The sequence below is a fragment of the Antedon mediterranea genome, chromosome 7 (genome assembly GCF_964355755.1).
Source record: "Antedon mediterranea chromosome 7, ecAntMedi1.1, whole genome shotgun sequence".
Taxonomy (NCBI): domain Eukaryota; kingdom Metazoa; phylum Echinodermata; class Crinoidea; order Comatulida; family Antedonidae; genus Antedon; species Antedon mediterranea.
Window position 1 is genome coordinate 23,494,030 of NC_092676.1, and position 24,598 is coordinate 23,518,627.

The 24,598-nt window shown below is 33.3% G+C and overlaps 2 protein-coding genes and 5 non-coding genes across 7 annotated transcripts; 5 read left to right on the plus strand and 2 right to left on the minus strand.

Annotated features, from left to right (window-relative positions):
- Window positions 1–459: 459 nt before the first annotated feature.
- LOC140054116 (dehydrogenase/reductase SDR family member 6-like) lies at window positions 460–5,213 on the minus strand. Its single transcript, XM_072098992.1, has 8 exons — window positions 5,033–5,213; window positions 4,653–4,731; window positions 4,098–4,194; window positions 3,834–3,942; window positions 3,639–3,699; window positions 2,998–3,170; window positions 2,310–2,402; window positions 460–1,482 (listed from the first exon to the last, which is right to left on the minus strand). The coding sequence occupies exons 1-8, from the start codon at window positions 5,102–5,104 to the stop codon at window positions 1,429–1,431; spliced, it is 738 nt and encodes a 245-aa protein (XP_071955093.1). The 5' UTR covers window positions 5,105–5,213; the 3' UTR covers window positions 460–1,428.
- Window positions 5,214–18,093: 12,880 nt separating this feature from the next.
- Trnaw-cca (transfer RNA tryptophan (anticodon CCA)) lies at window positions 18,094–18,165 on the minus strand. The gene has a single exon. It is a non-coding gene; the product is annotated as a tRNA-Trp (tRNA).
- A 217-nt stretch (window positions 18,166–18,382) lies between these two features.
- Window positions 18,383–23,053, plus strand: LOC140054092 (large ribosomal subunit protein uL13-like). Its single transcript, XM_072098935.1, has 8 exons — window positions 18,383–18,428; window positions 19,201–19,273; window positions 19,701–19,766; window positions 20,024–20,125; window positions 20,576–20,721; window positions 21,116–21,238; window positions 21,797–21,911; window positions 22,876–23,053. Exons 1-7 carry the CDS (start codon window positions 18,411–18,413, stop codon window positions 21,878–21,880), a joined length of 612 nt encoding a protein of 203 aa, XP_071955036.1. The 5' UTR covers window positions 18,383–18,410; the 3' UTR covers window positions 21,881–21,911; window positions 22,876–23,053.
- On the plus strand, window positions 19,038–19,107 carry LOC140055784 (small nucleolar RNA SNORD34). Its single transcript, XR_011846707.1, has one exon. It is a non-coding gene; the product is annotated as a small nucleolar RNA SNORD34 (small nucleolar RNA).
- On the plus strand, window positions 19,329–19,404 carry LOC140055779 (small nucleolar RNA Z195/SNORD33/SNORD32 family). Its single transcript, XR_011846703.1, has one exon. It is a non-coding gene; the product is annotated as a small nucleolar RNA Z195/SNORD33/SNORD32 family (small nucleolar RNA).
- On the plus strand, window positions 19,842–19,909 carry LOC140055782 (small nucleolar RNA SNORD34). The gene has a single exon (XR_011846706.1). It is a non-coding gene; the product is annotated as a small nucleolar RNA SNORD34 (small nucleolar RNA).
- Window positions 22,090–22,168, plus strand: LOC140055778 (small nucleolar RNA Z195/SNORD33/SNORD32 family). Its single transcript, XR_011846702.1, has one exon. It is a non-coding gene; the product is annotated as a small nucleolar RNA Z195/SNORD33/SNORD32 family (small nucleolar RNA).
- Window positions 23,054–24,598: the final 1,545 nt, after the last annotated feature.

Genomic DNA, 24,598 nt, shown 5'->3' on the forward strand with positions numbered 1-24,598 from the left:
GAAAAGTATTTTGGATGTAGAGGAAATGAAATATATAAAGCTCTGTTTATGCTATCAAACTACTTTGACAAAAAAAAAGTGTGATGTTCCCAAATATGGTAGTGATATGATGTAATTGCATCCATTATGGGCACAACACATTTTGTTGTCACATAAAGTTTGATAGTGTAGACGAAGCATTTTTTAAATTTTCATATGCATCCAAAAGCGAGTAACTCGCCAGGATGGATAAACTATTTTATAATTTATCATGCTTATAAACTAATTCTCATTTGAGGCTTAGGGAGTGGAGTTGGAAGAGTCATAAGTCACAACCCTGGCACTAGGTCAGGGATTAGAAGGCAAGCACGTTGACCACCAAGCTACAGCTCCACTACGAGTTGTATATCATCATCTACTTGAGTATATCATCATAAAACCGTGCAACGTTTTTTAAACAGAACACAAACATTAATGCTCTTCAACTTTTTCCAAAAATTACCTTTAATTCAAATGCATTTCACCAAGTGATTTTTTTTCAACAAATGCTTACATGTATAAAGCTCTGTCTACAGGTATCAAACTACTTGACAAAAAAAAAGTGTCATGTGCCCAAATGTGGTAGTGATATAGCCAAATATGGTAGTGATATAGCCAAATATGGTAGTGATATGACATCATCATGTACATATATGGGCACATCACACTTTTTTGTCACAAAGTTTGATGTAGTGTAGATAGAGCTTTATCATTGTTATTGCTTGACGGGTATTTGATTTGTGTAGACAACGCTTATGGGGACACTTTGTTGGCTCACAAAGGTTGATTCTACTGTGTAATGACGACTCTAAAGCTCTGTCTACACTATCAAACATTGACAAAAAAGAAGTGTCATGTGCCTAAATATGGTAGTGATATGACATCATCATGTACATATATGGCCACATTACATTTTTTTGTCACAAAGTTTGATGTAGTGTAGATAGAGCTTTATCATTGTTATTGCTTGACGGGTATTTAAGTAGAACATTAAAAAGTGATATAAGATTAAAATGAAAGACTGTGATTATGCCAATGCTTATTGGAAAGTATATATAGGCATATACATAATATTGAATTCAATTATGGATTTTCCACATTTAATTTATGAAGAATTAAATGTGAAGTCTAATTTATTTATATAAAATGAGTTGATTATTCTTTCTGTCTATATTTTTTACAAATATATTTCAACTTTTCCAAGAATTTTATAAAATAAAAATAATTAACTTGATTCTATTCATTTTATGAATATTGTCATTTTTAATGAGTAGTACTGCTCAAAATTAAAATTTACTACTGCTGTATGAAAATCAAATTTTCAAATATGTATTATTTCATGTCCATTCTGTCTACTGTATTTTCATAGATATACTGTAGATTAAACTTACAAACTGTCAGTGAAACAATCTATAAAGCCCATCCACCATCTATTTTAATGTCAGAGCCAGTAATCAGTTTTGACTAAAAAAAAAACAGATAAAAATTGTACTTAAGCTCTGTCTACACTATCAAACTAGCTTGATGGTAGTGATATACACAAATATGGTAGCAATATGACATCATTTTGTCCATATTTGGGTACATCATATTTTTTTGCCACATAAAGTTTGATAGTGTAGACAGAGATTAAGGTTAAATATTATAATGAATTTTTTTAGCATTGGATATCCATGTGCTCAGCAAAAAAATGAATAATTGATGAAAACCTACTACTAATATGAAGTCTGGTAGATAAAAATAATTGGTCAAATGTATTTCTCTACTGATGTAATTGTACTGTTTACTCATTAAGAAACAAAACACTCTACAATGTTATGTATATTGTTAATTAAAAGTGTAAATTTTTGTTCGATGTTTTTTACTGTAATTTTTTTTTTAAAGAATACTAAGAAGTTGTTTTGTACTGCGAGAAGTTGGAACATGTACACAGTTAAAACAGTAAACAAAATTCAAGTCCACTGTATATACTAATCTAATACAGCCAGGCTTTCTTTGATAACTGTATACAATTATTTAAGTTTTTTTTATAAAAACAATGATATTTTCAGGTAGGCCTACTCAGTCGCAGTTAAAACATGATGGGATATATTTAAGATCTGAAAGGGCTAAGCAACAGAAGGTACAATATTCGGAACTGTCACGATTGATTGGGTAAGACCAAAATACATTTCTACAGTATGTATACAAAACTGTACTTTGGTAACACTGCTATACATGCTTATTATTTCATAGTTGGTTAGTGATAATGTTATAAGAGTTAAAATAAATAATACAAAATAATAGATTACCTCATCAGAAGCAATAAATACTATTAAACTGGCAATGTTCTCTGGTGCCCCAAGTTCACCAGTAGGTTGACGGGAAATAAAGTCAGCTAATCCCTGAAATAAATTTAGTTTTACGTCATAAAGTTAGTCATATTGCAAAATTAGCTGAAAAATATTGAAAATATAGATTACTGTATTAAAAATACAACAACAATACAGAGATGTACACAAGAATAGTGAGTGAGCCCTCTATTATTTGGAAATAAAATTACATCATTTAGAAAAAAGAATATTAAAGATTTATATTGTCCCCCAAAAACATGAAAAAATTAATAGCCATTTTTTAGTTTTAGCAACATTAATCACTTCCATAGAAAAAAAACAAAATAATGATTTTCACTTATAAAATGACAAAATAAACTGTTAAATTTAACCAAAAACCCATTGTCGGACAGAAAATAACAATTTTTTTCCAATCCAATTTTGGTTAAAGTAATAACTACAGTATTATGTGACATTAAAATGGCATATTCAACAAAACAAACAAAAATAAATATTTTTTCAGAGGGAAATAATAATATATATCTTAGATCTATTCATGCATCTACTATTTGCTACACAAAAAGTAGAGTACAAACCAATTTGAGCAAGTAGTATTTTGTACATACATTCTCAAAACAGTATTTAGTAAATATACACAGGAGTTAACCTTTTTTTCATCGCCTACTGCTTTTATCCTGTCTCTCAGAGAAGGCGTGTCAACAGTGCCTGGACAAATACAATTACAGCGTATTCCTTGCTTGATGTAGTCTGCAGCGATTGCCTTTGTTAGTCCAATCACAGCAGCCTTAGTAGTAGAGTACACACATCTGTTTGGGACACCTATCAAATAGAATAGATAAAGTTATCAAATGGTATTGAATGCAATCAATAGAGTCAGCCAGCCAAGGTAGTGAATTATAATGTAAACAAGTTTATCACTTGGTTGTTCAGATGCTATTCACTCACTGTCATTATTCAGTGTTGTTGGACCTTTTTCAAATCAAAGTCTAACATTAAGGCCAATTTACACAGACAAGCGGTAGTGGTAATAAAAATATAGAATCATGATCATTTACACACAACGTGGAGGAGACGATGCTTTCCGCTTAGAATAGATACAGATTCGACGTTGGACAAGCAACTGTACGCAGTTTTCCGCTTACCGATACCGCTCGTCTGTGTAAATTGGTCTTTATACCAACTACTTTCTCGAAAGATTACAAGGTTTTTAAAAGTGCACACAAGCATTATGTGTACACTTTTATAGGTTTATAGTCCTTATCCTAGAAGAATAGTATAATACTGTACCTTTCATTGAACTGGCGACAGACGACATATTTATTATGTTTCCACCACCATTTTCCAGCATCTGAAAAAGAAAAATGTAGAAAACAATTCAAGCAAATATAAATTAAGGATAGGAAAAACACTGACATTCCCTTTGGGTGCCAGTGGGGTATTCTTAATTTGTTATCATGAGTCTGTTTATGATTGTAAACTCACCTTTGGTAGGAAGGCTTTACACATACGATACATTGATTTGATATTTATGTCAAATGACAAGTCCCAGTCTGCCTCTGACGTATCTAACAAGGTTCCTTGAAATACCCAACTATAAAAAAAATTAATTAAGATAAATAAATATATCATTCATGATAAACTATAGAGAGGGCATGCAAGTAAATCTAGTATTTTGTATAGAATATTATTCAATATTTAATAATTAATAATTAATTAATTAATAATTTTATTTTATTCAATATTTACCCGGCACAGTTGAAGAGTATATGGACTGTGACAACTTCTTTTGCAAGAGCAGCGACATCATCATTATTGGTAACATCTAGTTTTCTGATTATAACACCTGAAGATGAAATGGCACAAATACTATTCACTGTATGCAAGGCAAATTGAGGATGCCAAGCTCCAGAGATCAAAGGGTTTATCTGTGGCTGCAACACAATCAGTTTCATGCCCCTTAACAGACACCAGTGCCGCTGAGAATATGTACATAGTACAGTACTGTTGGTATATGTCGCAGCCAGACATAAGATCAAAGGACTGTTACAAGTTCCTAACTTGGCAAGGCGAGCACAGTGTCGTCCTGTTGTTAGATTGCCTTGGTGTATGCAAGTCAAAATGAATTTGACATTGGCAAGAATAAATCTGTCTAGTGCAAATGTTTGAAATGGTAAATTTTTTTTATGCCCCTGTGCAGTAAGCACCACTGAACACCTATCTATGCTTATAAAATATAAATATATATGCTGAAATTGCAAAATATAAATCTGTTCTGTTTTAAGACAACTTATAGACATGTACCTTTAATTTCTTTAAGTTCATTTAGTTTTTCTAAATTTACATCTGTTGCATATACAGTGGCACCTTCCTCTACAAAAGCCTTCAAAATAAACATGCAAGATCATTAGTTTTAAGTGCAGTGTACCTCTCACAAATATGTATTGTATAGTGTATATTAATTATTTAAGTTCATCAAGAGAAAACCATATTGACACTTATTGTGCGCCATACACTGACGTTCCATACCTGCCGACCGAAATGACTCAGCCAACAAAGCAGGCTCATCTTATTACATCATCATGAGTCGAGCATGAACAACAAACTTAGCCAACTACTTACTACAGAAGAGCCTAGGCCTACCTAGCATGAAAATAAGTTTTGGGATACCAATGTATTCTCACCTTAACTGCTGCACGGCCAATACCCTGAGCAGCTGCTGTGGCAACCACTATCTTACCATCAAGTCGACCCATATTTCTTCAGTGACTAAGTTTTTAGGCCCCGACTTAGGCCCTGTGTGTTATAAATATTGGAAGGAGTTGAGATTAACTTTGATATTTTTGTTCCATGTGTGACACGGAGGTATATTCAGAGCGTCAGACTGGAGCATTCTCGACTTCTCTACGGAGCGCCATTTATGCCTTTATTAACTTCAATAATAGAAGTAGTACTACGGTAACTGCTCAAGTGGACCCAATTTAGCACCAGGGATATAAAATAGAAATAAAAGTCACTACTTTTAATATCGTTTCGTATATACCCATATCACAAACTGACAAACATTAACATCTTGGCATTCACATTGATTTAAATTTATCTTTTTCTTTTTCTTTTCATGTAAATAAACTACGTTCCAAACTGGGCTTGTCCATCTCCATCTTATCGCGTGCTCGGTCATTTAATTAATAAACACGCATCCATACTCCTCTATAACACTATAATCCTCCCACACGTTGACTATTGATGTAGTGTTTGGGGAATCAGATCGAATATTGACCGAATACAGACCAATCAAAATAGAGCATTTCGCATTATCCTTAAAGCTCATCCTCTCACGATCACACCACGAACTAACATTTACAACACCTTAAATCTTCATACAGTCCAAGATCGCATGCATCTACAACTGGGCTGCCTTGCCTACAGGTCTGCAAATGGTCTTCCCACAGCACATGTGCACACTCATTTGCATAACAAACGCACGGCATACCAAACTACGATGAGATAAAATTAATTCTCTTCTAAACACGTAACGAAGAGAATTAATTCCCTTTTTTTTTTACATTAAAATAAATTGAGGACGCTAAACATAAAATTTAAACCACCAACGCAGTTGGCGAGAGCCAAAACAAAAGATGGTATATGTGCTCTCCCTGCCTCAGCACTAAGGCCCTGCCACAGCCTTTTGGGGTCGTTTCCACGACATCACCAGATGCATTGATGTTGTCGCCTCATGATCTGTGAACCCCAAACACAGTGGCTCGCATAGTCTTAACTCTATTCCACCGACCGTGGGAATCGAACCCACGACATACGTGTTGTTAACACGACGCTCAGACGACTGAGCTAACTGATCATTTTGGTTTTAGCAACGTTAATAGGATATTTATGACGTAATGATCAATTACGAAATACACGTATAAATAGACTATTATCAGCTTTTCATTCATGTACTTGGTGGCGTAACGGGTAATGCTCAGTTTTGAGTGCTATCGGCTGGGGTTCGAACTCGACGGATATTTTTTTTTAAGTAATTTTTTTTTTTTTGTATGGCATTCACTTTTCCATTAAATAGACACCATAAAACCCCAAAAAGAGCCCATGTGTTCCTCATTTTTTAGTACTCTTGGGTACGATGGGCTTCTTTTTTTACGGATAAGCTTCTTTTCCGCATGGGGTTCTTTTCAAGATTACTTTTGCAAACTAAAGGAGGGGCGCTTCTAGGTTCCCGCCCGGAAAATTGTGTCTTTACATGATTTGAATTTCTAATAGACCTAAAGATTAGCAAAATCAAAATTTAACTTTTAAATTTAATTTTGTGGCGTGTTCACCGCGAATGACTAACAATGCCACCTTCCCCATTACACCTGCACAAACTCATTTGCATAACAACGCAAGGCATACCAAACTGTTTAAAAATAACTACAAGGTCCCCAGAAATGACACCTATAGTATTTTGAAACATGATATATAAGAGTCTTCACTACCCCACCGTGATTAGGGCTGAGCAAAGACAATTTTGAAAAAATATTTATTGAAATATGAAATTAAATATTAAGTCTCCAGTAAGCTCACCATGGTTGGGGCAGAGCTAAAAATGAAAACTTATTCCCCGGAAATTATGAAACGAAATATATAAGTCTTAATGTGTAACGGTAGAATTATAATTAATGTAAAAGATTAACAAAATAAAAATTGAACAGTGTTGTGTGTTGATCGCGAATGACTAACAATACCATCTTTCCCACAGCACATGTGCACACTCATTTGCATAACAAACGCACGGCATACCAAACTACGATGAGATCAAATTAATTCTCTTCTAAACACGTAACGAAGAGAATTAATTCCCTTTTTTTACGTTAAAATAAATTGAGGGCGCAAAACATAAAATTTAAACCACCAACGCAGTTGGTGAGAGCCAAAAAAAAAGATGGTATATGTGCCCTCCCTGCCTCAGCACTAAGGCCCTGCCACAGCCTTTTGGGGTCGTTTCCACCACATCACCAGATGCATTGATGTTGTCGCCTCATGATGTGTGGTGGAAAGGGGTACGTATGATCTGTGAACCCTAAACACAGTGGTTCGCATAGCCTTAACTCTATTCCACCGACCAGCGTGGGAATCGAACCCACGACATACGTGTGAGCTAACTGATCATTTTGGTACTTGGTGGTGTAACGGGTAATGCTCAGTTTTGAGTGCTATCGACTGGGGTTCGAACCTCGACGGATATTTTTTTTTATGAATATTGTTTTTTTTTTTTTTAAAGTGACACTGTATTGTCGAACATGATTGTATGGTACCATACCGGTAGGTATTCAAATATGCTTAATCGATGTAAAAATGCTTTTAAAATAATAATTCATCAATTCTCATCTTTTATTATCTAGTAAAAACTTTTATTACAATTCCTTGAAAGTCATTCTAAGAAATAATACATCACCTGAAACCTGTAATAATTGTATAATATAAAATATTACACATTTTCTGTATGTAGTAGGTTTAAGCGTATACACACATTCTCACGATGTCATTGCGTACACATTGTGATGACAGCCTGGTTATGAAGACGTGTCACATGACACTTGTGATATTCACAAACCAATCCAATCGGCCTAAACATTCAATGTCCGTACGTATACACACTTGTTGATGTGTATAAACGCACACCGTCACTGCGTACGAATGACAGGCTCGTTATGAAGACGTGTGAACGTCTTCAAATATTCACAAACATTCCACTAATCAACTTACGGATATCCACATTCTATTGGCCTACATAGTCAATGTCCGCACCTTTTAAACGAACGCGGACAATGCGCACACATTATAATGACCGCCTCGTTATGATGACGTGTCATGATTAAACATAATAAATATTCACATTCCACCAATCAACTTACGCCTACCACAGCCTTGTGTATAGGTGTTTGTGGCTGGTCTAAAAACGCTCTTTTCCCCCTAGGGTACCGTAGCCAAAGAAGGAGCACCAATACTATATACATCATTTGGCTACAGTCATACACAATTAGTGAATAAAAAACATAATATAATATGGTGGGTTAATATATAATAAAACCAGACCAATTAATATGAAAGAACACATTTACAAATAAATGCATCATATTACATATACCGTTCACAATCGAATCTAAAGATTGAAGTTAAAGTACCGTATTATTTAAAGATATATTGTCTCCCTGAAAACAAAAACAAATGTTTTAATAATCGGAAAAAAAAATATAAACTTGAAATTGGTTGCCAGGTTTTGGTTGAATTTAACCGTTTATTTTGTCTTTTTATAAGTGAAAACATTGTTTTGGAGTTTTTCTTTCTACGGAAAGTTTAATTTTAGTAATTTTCATTGTTCATGTTTTTATGGGAAAATACATCTTTAAAGTATAATTTCATATTATTTAATAAGCGCTATATTATTTTCTAAAATATGGTCAACATAATGTGTATGCATTTATACGTCATATATTATTTTTTTATAAAATATATTTGTATATATAAGAGGCAAATACCAAAACCATGATTCAATCTATTTCACTTTTTTTTTATTACCGAAAGAAAAATTATGAATCATATTTTGTAATGATTTTTTTATATAGTACCATATTGAAATCAGTCGTGTTTGTAGTACTAAATGTTTATACATGTAGTATGATAATACTATATCCATCCTGAATAAGTAAAATGGAGGCGACTAAAAAAAAAATAGTTATATATACTATGTTTACATACCATCCTCTTTGATCGGATTAAAAAGCGCAAAATAAAATTAAACAATCACACTTAGGGATCATGTCGGAATTAATCTACTGCAGTTACTGCAGTAATGCATGCTTTCAGTTTGTTTCAATGTTGGTTTATGTTTAGGTTAAACATTTTTTTTAAACAATGTGTATGATTAACCAAACAAATTATTGGATAAAAGTGTTGTTACTGCAGTATTTGCAGTACATGTATAATAATCTTGACACGGTTCCTTTACTCTGCACTACATTTTTTTTCTATACAATGATAAATTACAGAAGAAATTAATAAACAATAAAAATCAAGGTAATTATTATTTAAATCTTTAACTGTATGATAACTATACAATAATTTGATATCATTTATCTAATTAATTAACATTTTGCACGTTTTTATAACGTAACATGGTTTTCCTGTAAGTTTATCATAGCGTTTTTTTACAGCATGTTTTAAACCAATGTAAACATAATTTTCGCTTGTACTTGACAGAATAAAGAATATTTACAACAAATACAATCAATGCATTACGGATGGAGTAACCGACGGATATTGAACATATATACCAAGTTTGAAATATTTTTGAATTCCAGAAGTATTTTTTTGACTATTTACCTATGCTCCCATTGGTGCCAAATTGGGTCCACTTGAGCACAGTGTATTAAAATACGAAAAGATATTAAAATTCAGTGACTTATTTCTATTTTATATCACTGTGCTCCACTGGCTCCAAATTGGGTCCACTTGAGCACAGTGTATTAAAATACGAAAAGATATTAAAATTCAGTGACTTATTTCTATTTTATATCACTGTGCTCCCCTGGCTCCAAATAGGGTTCAATTGAGCAAAGTGTATTAAAATACGAAAAGATATTAAAATTCATTGATTTATTTATATTTTATATCACTATGCTCCCCTGGCTCCAAATTGGGTCCACATGAGCACAATGTAATAACATACGAAACGATATTAAAATTAGTGACTTATTTCTATTTTATATCACTGTGCTTCACTGGCTCCAAATTGTGTCCACTTGAGCACAGTGTATTAACATACAAAAAGATATTACAATTAGTGACTTATTTCTATTTTATATCACTGTGCTCCACTGGTGCTAAATTTGGTCCACTGAACCAGTTACCGTAGTACTATTTCTATTTCGGAAGTAAATAAAGGCATAAATGGCGCTCCGTAGAAGTAGAGAATGCTCGATCGTCGAAATGACGCTCTGAATATACCTCGACGAGACGGAGAGACTGGGTCGAATAACTACGCATGCGTCGCACATAAACAAAGATGATAATTTATTACAGTATTGGAGATTTAAGCTTGCCGGTTTCCTACTAGGTAACACTGGACATTTGACCAATCACAAGGAACGACCGGATTATCGAATGAACGTCGCGCAATTAATAGTATTGCGTTAATTTGCGTTTCGCCACTACAGTTGTGGATCCTGGATATCAAAGCTGCAATATCTAAAATGTAGTTTTTCAAGTTTTGTTTAGCCTACCTTTGTTTGTTTGTTTGTTTGTTTGTTTGTTTGTTTCTTTATTTCCATTCACAAAAAAAAACCACATTAACATACATAAATATTCATTACAAAAATGAAAGAATGGAAAGGGGGAATCTCTGAAGCACAGCTTATAAGTAGAAACCCCCTGTTACAAAACAATATACAGTATATATAAATAGTAATATGAAAAAAAGGCACAACGGCATAGGCAAACAAAATGTAACTTTTAAGAAAAAGAAAAAGAAAAGCAAACAATCCTTTTTTTTTTTATCTTAACCAAAAAAAAAAAAAAAGATTTCTCAGAGAGTAAGATGTAATTGTAAAAAGAAAAATACCTGTTCTAATCAGAGTATTGCAAAAGTAATTTATTTTTGTATTTTATTTTAAAAGTTATAGGATTCTTAAGTAACTTAAGAATCTCAGGTATATCAGGCCAAAGTTCAACCCCTTTACTAACTAAACTTAATGATTTTTGAGTGGTTCTTTTAAATTGTGGGTAGAAATGGTGTTTTTGTCGCGTGTATTTATCGTGGACAGCTGAGCCTTTGATTAGGACCAATGTTTTCAATGAATACAGTAGGCCTATAATGAAGTACATTCTAATGTTTAGCCTGATGGTAGGCATTGCGTTGCGTCGCTAGTGAGAACCACGCTTTACGGAGGGTAGAATAACAATAATATAAATATGTTTTAAGCACGTTACCGATCGGAATGCAATGGGAGGGAAGCCGGACGGAAAGAGACAATATTTAATTTCTGTGGTTAATTTCGAAATTAAAAGTTTAGAATAGGTAACAACAGTACTGAATTTTTACTTATACTCCATCTTCATACTTATACATAGTGGTCTTATATATTGTTACTTATGTTTATAAAAAATAAATGATTTTGAACTAAGATTATCAGCTTCACAATATTCATAAGAGTGTTCTAGATCATTCACTTTGTCATAAAATGTTTGTAATCTATCACTTAATCGATCATCTCTCATTCGCTGGATTTCCCGTTTTTCTTTATCTCTCTTGTCTTTCTTTTCGATCTCAGTTACTGCTAGAATGTTATCAAAGTGTGTAAGAGAGATCAACTCCTTTTTTGAGCGCACCTTTCCGATCTTAGGACGTTTACGAAGATGTCGGAAGCTTGACGATCTCGTCGTAGGATTTATAAAGTCAGCAGCACACTGCTCATCCTGATCCGATACTGAATCGCTATCAACTTTAACGGAAGCTTTAAGCCAAGATATTCGTTCCTTTTGATTTATCGGTGCTTTAAATCGATTAAAGTTCCGGTAGTCTATGAGTTTATTCTCACTGTTATGTTTCTCTGCAGGTAAATCATACTGTGTCAATTCATTATACACATTGTCTGATTCTCTCATTTCCTTTGATGTATCCAGTTTGTTTGGTAAAGAAGAATGTCTACGGAAAAACACATCACCGATATTTTCTACTTTACGATCTACTTTGGAGATTCGATCAACTTGAGAGTAAAAAGGAATGACACTTCTAGATCTTGAAGTGGAAGAAGTCTTTTCACTTAGCAAAGATGTTTTTAAATCAATATGGTTAGAGTACATTTTTCGTCTAAGTGGAACCGTATTCGCCCTTGTTTGTTTATCATCTTCCTGTATAAAAAAAAACAAAATCAAATAAAATCTTTTCTTGTTGGAGAGTCTGTAAATATGTCAGATGTTGCACAATTAGTATCTTATTTATAATTGGTTAAAGTATTTCAATTTTCCATAATTATCATTGGAGATAAATATGTATAAAAAGAACCTTTACCGTTACCGTACCACAACTTCCCACCCTATTATGTTCATTGTCTATACACTTATACAAAGCATCTACGATAGGGACGGTGGCGGTTCCTCAATGTTTGCTCTGGTTTGTGCTATCCTAAAATCGTTTATCTCCCCCTGAAATAAACATGACGTCATTGAAGGACATTAAAATCTCCTTTGTTAAAAATATGAATTAATCGAGAAATAAATACCTCGGTACAGATCGGAACACCTGCCGGTAAGTCCACCGTTGTATCCTGTAATTAATCATTTCCCAAAGCAACAAGATAAGAATAATACGAAGAAGATAATAACTAAAATCGGAAACCGATATCGTTGTTAAAAAATCTATAAGTATAATACGACAGGGATTCTTGTATCGAAGGCAAATGTTTAGTGTTTTGTAGTAGTCACAAATGTCGAAAAGCGTCATTTACATCGATATCCTTTGACATTTATAGCAATGTTTTTTTACTAGTCTTGCGATTCTTTTTGTATGAGTAGGATTTAAGAGACATTGATGTTACTTAAGCTTAAGTATATTTCAAAGTACACAACGTTATTGCATCGGAACTATGAATACAAAAAGGAAATGTTTGTAGGATGTAGAGATTTGTTGTAATTTATATAAAAATAGTGAATTCTGGTTTACAATTTAGCTGAATAAACATGTAGGGACAGCGTACACGTGTATTTTGTGTTTGTTTATTTTAAATTTAAATATATCCAACTATTGTAAATTGCAGGTGCGAGTGTAATTTCAAACTTCTCTGGTAATACGCAGAATGATAGACTTAATGTTATTGATCATGAGAGAAAAAAATCTGGAAAATAAAAGGATTTGAACCCAGGACCGTTATATCGTTAATAATTAAGAATGTTGACGAAGCAACAATATCAGTATTTTAGTTCGGCCTCCATTATAGCGAATTGAACATCATTTAGGCAAGATCGAAACACTAAAACCGTGTACATTGATTAGGCTATCCACCTTAAGATGTGAGGATGGATGAAAATGTTAAAATTCTATATATCGAGAAGCAAATAGGCCTAATGAAAAAGATTGCGGAGCAGCAAAAGCAATGGATTAGATATAGAGATAGAGGAGATTGTGATGAAGGAAGATATTAAGGTAAAACAAGAAGAGGAAGGAAAATGATAGCTACGATATGCTTGATATAAATAGAGAAGCATGGAAAAAGATCTGCCAAATGGCAGATGACAAGGGATAGGTCCTGCAGCGGGAATCAATCTATATGAGGACGTGCAAAAGGCAAAGTCTGAATGAATCACACAGCCGTGTGAGCAAAGAGTATGTGTTGTTTAGTATCTCATATCTCAGTTTCAGGAAAGGGGAAGAATAATATGCTTACCGTATCTGTTACTTTATCACGTCTCGGACCCCTTTCTCTCTTTCTGAGAGCAACCACAACCTGAGGAATGTCAACACTTGTTAGAGACCTCGATAAAGCTTTTTGACGTTCAAAACACTTTAATTGCTGAAAAGCATCAAGTTCTTTCTCTTTTATCTCCCAAACACGTTTGCATCTTTGTAGATCAAGACGTTCAAGTGAAAAAGCTAGCTCATTGTCCGCATGCCGGTTACTTATTCGTGCTTCACTCTGGTCAATCGGTACAAAGCCGGTAAATCGTAAAAGACGGCGGTTTGGTAAGTCTGCATGCACCTGGGATGGCTCCATCCTGGTCCATCAGTGCTAAATCGGTATTATTATCATCATCGTATGCCTGATATTATTAACGTATGTCTTATGGAAATAGATGCTAATATCAAGCATTAATACGGTACAGAAAGTTAGGCAACACATGATCCCAATTTGATTGCAAATACTTTATGAATGAGATGTTTACAAATAGGTTCGTCCTCTCAACTAGCAATTGTTCTTGAGATGAGTTGCGAAATAAACCAATATTACTAAGATACAAAACAACTTGCTTTTGACGTAGGCCTATTATCGTGTGTTCTTTAAAAGTTAATCTTACCGTATTTATTCCGCTCGTATACTAAGGAACAGATTTTAGAAAACATCGAGAAATTTGCACTGCATCTCGAGCGTAAAAACACATTTATCAGATGTGTTCGACAGTTTTTTATCGTTTGAACTAATAATTCCTCCTCACTCGCGTTTCACAAACAATTCGTTTAATAAATTGTAGCAAAACAAACCGACGAGTGATGATATAGATTCTGCAACCTCTTTCAAAAAAGACAATGGTTTATGTACCTTGACATTGGCACGGTTGAGTGATTTTTGATTGTTGTTTCGTCAATGATGATACTGTCAATAATAACTAATATTGAAATGAAAATATTTTTGATTTATGTACATGGCTTTCATTAAATAATCCATTCAGTTTTTAATTCTGTAACGGTTTTAAATGTTATTATTATTAATAATAAATTATTATTAATTATAAATTCTAATACCAAATTTGTAGCATGCTATAATTTATAATAAGTGAAAGTGAAATATTTTTATTTCTAATGTTAAAAATGTACCACATGGTCTATGGTTTGTATGATTTAATGTAAATGTTTAAAAATAAAGTGAATTTTAATTTTGGGTGCCGTTTATTCTGTGAGATATGTTGTTGGCTACATAAATAAATATAACATAGAAACATTTAAAGAAGTTGCAGGTAATTTGATGGAACAATAATAGGTGGTGGTGGTAGTGGTTCTTGTGTGGTGGCTGTTGGTGTATATATATATAAACTTTATTTAGACACGAGACTGATGTGCAGTACAACTCGTTCAATCAATATTGATTGTTTTTACACAAGTTCGTGATACTGTATTACAAAACAAAAAAATCAACACCATATAAATACAACAGAAACGAAAAAAATTGAAATTGAAAAGAAACAAAATTACAGCAGAATCCCCTTCATCTGACACCTCTATTTAGGGTACACCATACCGGTACTTCCCGTGTAAACGGGAACCCTTATCGAAGTGTATAATGTATGGGATTCAACTGTAATACATAATAAGTCTTTTGGATTTCATTTACCTTAAAATAATAGTGATAAAACACACATTTTACATAGTATTTAGCCATTTTAAAAGTTGGATGTAGATCGTAGATTACCATACCATTATGTTTTACAATGCATTTTTCAGATACGTTTTAAACAACTTAACTGAATTTGGAAGGGTATCAACATTGAGACTATTCCATATAATTGCTCCACGATAAGACAGACTTCGTTTTTTAAAATCGGTTTTTGGCTTTGGGATGAATAGATGTGTATCACTGTGCCTTAGATTATAATTTATATCATTGAATGTAAATACATTATTTAGGTAAGGTGGGGCATTATCTGTCAAAACCTTATATATAACCATACAACATTCATATCTATCTTGATAAAATAAAGGTGACCAATTAATTTGCCTTAGTGCCTCACTACTAGGTGTGTCCCATGTTAGACCACACACGATTCGAGCTGTTCTGTTTTGGATAGTTTGAACTCTTTTCATTAGAGTTTGACTACTATTTCCCCAAATTATGTTACAATAGCTCAAGTAAGGTATTACAATAGAGTTTGCAATATGTTTTAATATGTTTTGTGGAAAATAATAGCTACATCGTCTAGTAGTTATTGGTGGCGGGGCAGTGGTGGTCAGACGGATGTCGTGCGAACAGACTCTTGGCGTGTTTGCGGCCTAAAACCACAAACACATTTGTAATCAAGCTGTGAACTCATTTGTACATGATGAATACATCTTTAGATATTGTCTCGGTTAATAATTAATCTTGAATCTAATTAAAGTACAAGGTAAACATGTATTGCAATACGGCCTATATAATACTTTATTATCAGTTACAGACTCTTAAATCTACAATGTGATATTGAAATCATGTTTCAAGTATATTTGTGTTTAAATTACGTTTAGAATTAATTTATATAAATTAGATTGAGCTCTGTAACAATATCAAACTGCATGTGATGTGCCCATATGGACATGATGATGTCATATCACTACCATATTTGGGCATATAACCCCGACAAGTTGGGCACATCATATTTTTTGTGTTTAAAACGTAGCTTTATTTAATTAGGCATATACTGAAAAACAACGGTAGGCTTCTCTGTATAATTGGGAAAAAAGTTATAAAGTCTTATCGGACTCGTCGCCAATGGTGACTTAACGTGGCAATGACATATGCCAAAATGTATTTCGAGTGCATTGATCATTCTGAAGTAGGCCTACCATTCGTTTCTTTTTGTTTTTATGAGTATGGCTTTAAAGTGATACATTCCTTTGTACTTAAAGCTCTGTCTACACTATCAAACTTTATGTAAACAAAATATATGGACATGATATAACGTCATATCACTGCCATATTTGGGCACATAACACTTGTTTTGTTTTCAAACTAGTATGATAGTCATGTAGACAGAGCTTCAGTCTCCACTGGTTGGTTACCGTATTGGATAATTCTGTACTATTTTTTTAAATACTTTCGTATCGATATAGGCCTGAGGTATGCAGTCAGATTGATTTTGTGCGATGAAGGAGGCGAGGAACTGACGTTTCTTCGTCCATTCCCCTGTCCAGCGGCATTATTGTCCGATAGGCCTGCTTGTGAGGTAAGGTCGAGAAACAGACGTTTCACCTTCTCTGGTTTAGTTTTTGCAACTCGTCAGTCCTTTTAGAATTTTTCATCATAAGCGCCGATGTTGTTGTTTTGACGGGGAAATCGATTGTCTGTTTTTGTCCTCACCCACATATTCCGATTCAATCCGGTTAAAAAAAACAGCAGTAATTATTTTCATTTTAAATACTTTTCGCATCATAACATGATAATGGTTAAGCAAAAAATCGATTGTTTTAATTTTAATTGGCCCCCAACAAAGATAATTAAGAAATTGGTTATCAGAAGTATGTTTAGCACTCTCCGTTGAGATTAATTATAGAGATGACCATGGGATAATAATTCTAATTATTATTAATTACTGTCATGAGATGACTAATAATAATGTCTCATCGGGGTCAATGTTGTACAACATTAATTAGTAGCTACTGTCGTAACATCGATGGACCGTGTTTTCTGTTAGCCTCAACATGGAATTAAATTAGATTTAAACATCGTCTACGTACGGCATTACGTTATTGAATATTGATTTTAAAGTATCCGATATCCGACGTGTAGTGTACTAACTCAACAAATTGTTAAATTAATCCTAAATATCAATACTTCATGTGCTGTTTTTTTGTCATGTACCGTAACCTGCAGTCTTGTTAGGGGTCAAGCTTAAAGTATCATACTTATTTTACCTCCTTTCACACTTCTTTGTTTTTTTAAAGTACAAGTAGGCCTATCTCTATATATTCTTTTTATTAGTTTGATACCTTATTGTTTATTACTATGATACCTGTTATCATTGTTTCACATAACTTGTATTATTTTTGAAGTGTGAACAATTGAATAAAAGAAAGAAAGAAAGAAAGAAAGAAAATAATGATAATATGGATCTGAGCCATTGGGGGCAGAAGTAAATGATCGTGTCAGATGCATTTAAAAGGGACTGTCATAGATAATTCCATCAATTAGAAATTGTGAAAGGGAAGTTTAAAAATAATTATACTTTTAAGTTAAAAAAAAAAATTAAATGTACAAAATTGCAATGAAAAATTACTCTAAAAAAATTTACATGACCCCGACGTGATTTGAACACGCAACCTTCTGATCTGGAGTCAGACGCGCTACCGTTGCGCCACGGAGTCATTGTTAGGAAAGTTGTTGTAAATAAACTTCTTATTCTACTTAGATAAGATTCATGTGTTTTGAATTTGGTATTTTGTATAATTGAATAGATATTTAATTATAAAGATTGGTTGGAGTAAATGAAACTGTTGATTTTCTGTGTTTTTTAAAAAAAAATTTTATAGAATAAATTAAAACAGAATAAAATCTACCCACAATACACTTCGTCATTGAAGAATTACGGTCACGTGGTCTTTTCCGTGCCATGTCGAGCTTTGAGAAGGTATGGTTAAAAACTGTGATTGTTTTACTGGCTTATTCATCATAAGTTATGTTCTTTAACAATAAAATATGAAGTCACTGCATGCTAAATATATTATTACGTTAGGTAGTCTTGTAAATATTTACCAAACTTGTACAGATGACTAAAAATATTACAGAAAATGCACAGGCTTATTCACTCGAGTTGTCGGGAGTGTGACTCGAGACAAACCGGCCAGAGAAGAAAAGCATGTGCTGTGTGGCATGGCCGAAACTGAACCTGCCTTGACCTAACTCTAAGCCTAGCTAACGAAAGTCCATTGAAATGTGATTGGTTGTATGTTGTGCATTTGGATTTATTTATTTTATTATTAAATTCTGCTAAAGTTATGCTTTTTTATATAAAAAAGAAAGTTATAGGCCTAGCTAGGTAGGCCTAAATTATAATAAATCTTGAAAATATAAAGCCCCTTTTTAAAATTGTTAATTTTTTCGCAGATAAGCCTATTAAAAGAGTTTTTTTACTTTTTACTAGCCTTGTGAAGTACTCTGCCTCTCTGTAGGCCTAGGCCAAGCTTAGAGTAGCCTATATTTTATTTTCTTATTTCAGTAGGCCGATTGTAATTTGTGGTATGTCAATGATGCTTTACCTACATTGTATGATATTTAATGATCATAAAATACATTTTCCTGAGACATCACCACGTTACCACACAGTCACATATTTGTCCTTTCTCTGTGTAGGCCTAATTTCAACGTTTATCATTTATGATTTAACATTTTATTTCTTGCAGGTGATCATTATTGATGGTAGAGGGCACCTTCTGGGTCGCCTGGCTACCATCGTTGCCAAAAACATTCTTCAAGGTATGATTTTATGATAGAATTATTTCCTTCAAGAAGTTTGTTTCTAAAAAAATAATTTTTCAGTGATGATGGATAACTGCTGAATCAGTTTTGAAGAAAAACCCTTTACATGCACTACCATCTGAGAAAAAAACAAACTTTTGTCCAACGGGGAACATTTTCGCCAATGTAGCACGTCACCGAAGAACCCCTGCAATGATGAACCACACCGAACCCTATTGAACCAAATCCAACAATTACCCCAATGAGCGAAATCATGCAGTTTATGATGGGCCAGTTACAAGATCAGGCCCTCTTCTATAAATGGCTTCATGGACTAATTATCGCTAACTTTGCTGGGTAGATCACCAACTTATCCGGATAAATAAATAACATTCTCATCAAGTAGTAAATCTATATCATGTTCTTGTTGCACTATTTTCCATAGGTCAAAGGATCGTAGTGGTAAGATGTGAAGGTATCAACATTTCTGGAAGTTTCTACAGAAACAAATGTAAGTTTACAAATAATTTTAAAATAATATAATTAAATTCTCTCTTTTCTGACAAAAAGAAACAAACGTTTAGTAATATGTCTATGATGTTTTACCTACATTGTTTGATTTCATGAAAAAAACATTCAATTTCTGAGACATTTACATACAAATGATTTTGACTGAAATTTATAGTTAATAGTTATCAGTTCTTGACTAATGTTCTTAAAAGTCGAAAGTTAGTAATGTGTACTGTATGTATTATTAATTTTCGATAGTGAAGTATCTTGATTTTCTGCGTAAACGATGTAACACAAAGCCTTCCCGTGGCCCGTACCATCTTAGGGCACCGAGCAAGATGTTCTGGAGAGTAGTCAGAGGTAAAGTTAATGATTTCAACGATTTTTTACTATTTATGACATTCATAGAAACCACATCAATGATGAATTCTTTTCTTCTGGATATTCTGTGACAGTTTTTGACATTTGAAATCTGAGATGTGTGTGTGTTGCCATGGACATAAGAGTTAAATCCTGATGTAGCAAGTGCCCTTTGCGCTTTCAATGTTCCGCAGTTCTATGTGATAGTATTGACGCTGCTAGACAAACACATTTTGTTTTTGCAAAAAAACACATAATGTGGTCTAGTACTACCCGTAAATACCAAATGAAAAATATGTGGCTGTCCATGAGATTTCTTTTCACCTGTTTAGTGTATGGACCATGTGCAATAGTACATGCCTGTTCCAATTCAAAACTGTAGGGACAGTTATATCTCCCACACAGCATTCATTATGTTAATTAATTAATTGTATGCTTATTTTATATCAGGTATGCTCCCACACAAGCTAGCCCGTGGAAAGGAAGCTTTAGAGAAACTGAAGGTGTTTGAAGGCATTCCACCTCCATACGACAAGAAAAAGAGAATGGTTATACCTGCCGCTCTTAAAGTACTCAAACTTAAGCCCAACAGAAAGGTTAGTATGGCAGTTGTATTTCCAAGCCTAGAGTACTAAATATTATTGTATATTTTAAGGTTTATGAACGTAGTTTGAGCAAGGTGATCATGAATAATTTCAAGGGATCTACTTGCAACATATAAAAATTAATAGAGTTTTTGTACACTATCTACATGTCGATGATGGCTTATTCAGCGGAATGAAACATATGTGATTCTAAAATTAAACTACTGAGACATGTTTTCCCATTCAAGATAATGATTAGCTTTTTAGGGATCCACTCATCAATACATTTTTATTTAAAAATTAAATTCCCTGGAATGTGAATTTCTAAGTACCTTGTTCAAATGTGCAAATATGGTATATTTATCTTTATGTAATTTCTTAAAGATTTTGTATTTGATGGTTTTAGTTTTGTGATCTCGGACGTCTCGGCCACGAAGTTGGATGGAAGTACAAGGATGTTGTAGAAACGTTGGAGACAAAACGTAAAGCGAGGGCGCAAATCCGATATGAGAGGAAAAAGAAGTTGCAGGTGTGTTGACATTGAAATTTGATATTCAGATTTAGTATTGGGTATACTCTATACTATACTTAAAGCTTTTGACAGTGTATACCATATCTTCCTTTTGTATTATATTTTCTATATTCTAGTACCAATGATCGTATTTCAGTGGTGAATTTCTAATTTCAATGTATAAGGTCTGAACTTGATTTGTTTGGACTTATTTTTCTCCTTCCCATGACATATTATGTTTTAATCATGTTTATAAAGTTTATAACCTGTTTTTTGGTAGAAAAAAGAAAGAAACTGGGTGCCCAAAACTGCAACATTCCAGTAGCCCTTTTAATAACTTTTTGTTTGCGTCTGTGATGATATGTAACTCTCTGATCATCAATAAATGAGAGAAAACAATTTACATGCACTACCATCTGAGACAAAATGCAAATGAGCAAAATGTTATACGACTTATTATACTATTATTCAATAGTGTACGTGTGCATATTATATGTACAAATGTTATGACCTTGCATAATGAGTGTTGAAAATATTAACTTAATATATAAAAAATTCTTGTATTACATCTTGCAGAGCATCCGAAAACAAGCTGCTGAAAATGTGATGTCCCAGATCTCAGAACAACAGAAATTCATTGAATCTTGCGGCTACCGTTAATATTTAAAAAGAAACTTTATAAAATCTGCAGGTACTTGTTAATATTTAAAAAGAAACTTTATAAAATCTGCAGGTACTTGTTAAATTTCCTAATTCAATTCACATTTATTTAGTCATCATTTATAATTACAATTACAGTATATCAAGAAGTTTATAATTTTAAACATTCTGTAAATAACACCTGTTGTCATTGGTATTCACTATTTAAATTTGTCTGTGATGATGATGGTATTCTCTGACATTCATAGATGAGAGAAACCCCTTACATGCACTACCATCTGAGACTAAATGCCAATGTTCCATCTTGTACAATTTGTGAATATCACAGATTTCATTATTAAATTTAGTAGTTTAGCCTAAATGCCTTGAAAAACCCTCCTGTCAAGCTCAGTCCCACTTTGATTTAATTTTTATCTAATTTTCAAAACCATTACAGTAGTTGAACTTGGGTTTTAAATGAGATATATTATAACCCATCGTGTTCCAAATTGTACACGAGTTATATACAGAAACATCTTATTCCACCCAGGTGTAGAACTGGGTACTTAGTAAGGTCAAGACACAACTTTGCGTTATGGGCCCGGAGTATGTTTCCATACATGTTTGATAAAAAAAAAATTACCAGGGTAATAATATGTACAGCGTTTTACAACATTAGGAGCTTTATAAATATTATTATATTATAGACTAATTAAATATGTACAATGTAGTTACCACTGGAAAGGGAATAAGGCTGTATATTATGAATGTATTCAAATTTCTATTAATGTACATGACCTTTAAAAGTTAATAAACGCTAATTCAGTAGAATATTTTTCTTGCAGAGAAACATCGACAAATAAATTTTATTATTATAGACTAATTAAATATGTACAATGTAGCTACCACTGGAAATGGAATAATGCTGTAAATGATGAATGTTTTCTAATTTCTATTAATGTACATGACCTTTAAAAGTTAATAAACGCTAATTCAGTAGAATATTTTTCTTGCAGAGAAACATCGACAAACTGTTACGGTTACAGATGCCAAGTTTTAATATTAATGAAGAATAGACAATATATTTCTGGATTGTGGATCATCTTGTCTAGAATAACATTCTCAAAGGACACAACAAACAAAAGCAATTAAAAAGTCAACATCTTTGTATAATAAACCTTACTGCAGGTTAAATATGTGTTATGGTTTTATTTTTCGTATTTGTGTTGAATTTAAAAAAAATGCTTTTATATATAGTCACTTTGTCAAAATTGAAAAAGCTTGGCCTGGCCAAAATATGCATATCAACAGTAGAACCTCTGGTACATCCCTATATTCGCATGGGGCAAAAATATATTTTAACATTAAGGTCAACACTTATTACGGGTTATTAATATCTCCTTTGCGAAGTCTCCTGAATACTGGGACATCTCTGTTTTATTTAAGCGTGGTTCCCACTAGCGACGCAACGCAAGGACGTAACGCAACGCAAGTGAATTGACCAATCACAAGCGATGGCTTATTCGCTTGTGATTGCTAACTGTCTATAACTTAGCTTGTCATTGGTTAAAACGCTTGTGTTGCGTTTACGTCCTTGCGTTACGTTCTAGTGGAACCAAGCTTAAGGGGACACTTTTCCATGAATTAAATGGTGATCAGTTGTTTTTACACTATACAATACTGTATAGCTAACCCTTATCCAAGGCCTTTTGTTGGGTTCTAAAAGTGTCCAGTTAATAGGTGTACTCGGGTAACTAGTTTTGTTGATTGTTTGGAAGTTTTATTTATTGGATTTAAAGAACAATACTGTACATCTAATGTAGAATATTTCCTATAAAGAAAATTGTGGTTGACGTTGATTTCACAACACAGTATAACGTGCTAATTGGCTGAATACAGCAGCACTTGAATATTCGATACATCTTTGCACTTTGACATCCGTTATGACGAGATCCTTTTCTATACATATCGATTTTGTTGTTTATCATTTCCCTAATTTTTGTCTCGCAAAAATTGTTCTTGTGTAGAATTCTTTGTCACAATGATAGAATGCTTATCCTCAAACTTCCTACCTTGAAACAAAAAGGAAGTGAAAATTGATTTCTAAAATACACAACAGATGTTTATGATTTTTAGAAGATTAACCCGGCTTTTTCGATGTTCGAGATCACAAGAGTTTTGAGACGGAGCAATAAGTGTAGATATATCATTTACGTAACTGGAGGATATGAAAGCTGATGGTTTATTGATTTGGTGAAGTGATAAATGTGTTGTCGGGCTGTGTCAAAGCCTTTGTGTTCAGTTCAATATTGATTTAACATTTTTCTTTACGTAATGAAAGATACAGTTCAACTAGAATGATTACTTAAACGAATGATATAGCAAGAAGAATAGAAACTCATTCAGGTTTTTATGGCCATACTGCGTTAAAATACCGGTTCTCATTAGATCATCAAAGTTAAGCAACATTGGGCCTGGTTGTGTTGTGGATGAAAGACCATCTGGAACTTGCGTCAGGTGGTGTATACACCGGAGAATAATGATATTATAATGCACATATAATGCGGGTTAAAGAACTTGGTACATAATTCGAAAAGAGTAGGGGTCGTCTCTCGGTGTGCTGGCTCCCGTAGGTCCTTGGAGGACATAATCTGAATTTCCTCATATTCCAGTTAAGCTTGAGGATCAGAATAAATACCTTACCTCATTAGAATTAAAGTGGTAACCACTATTGTACTT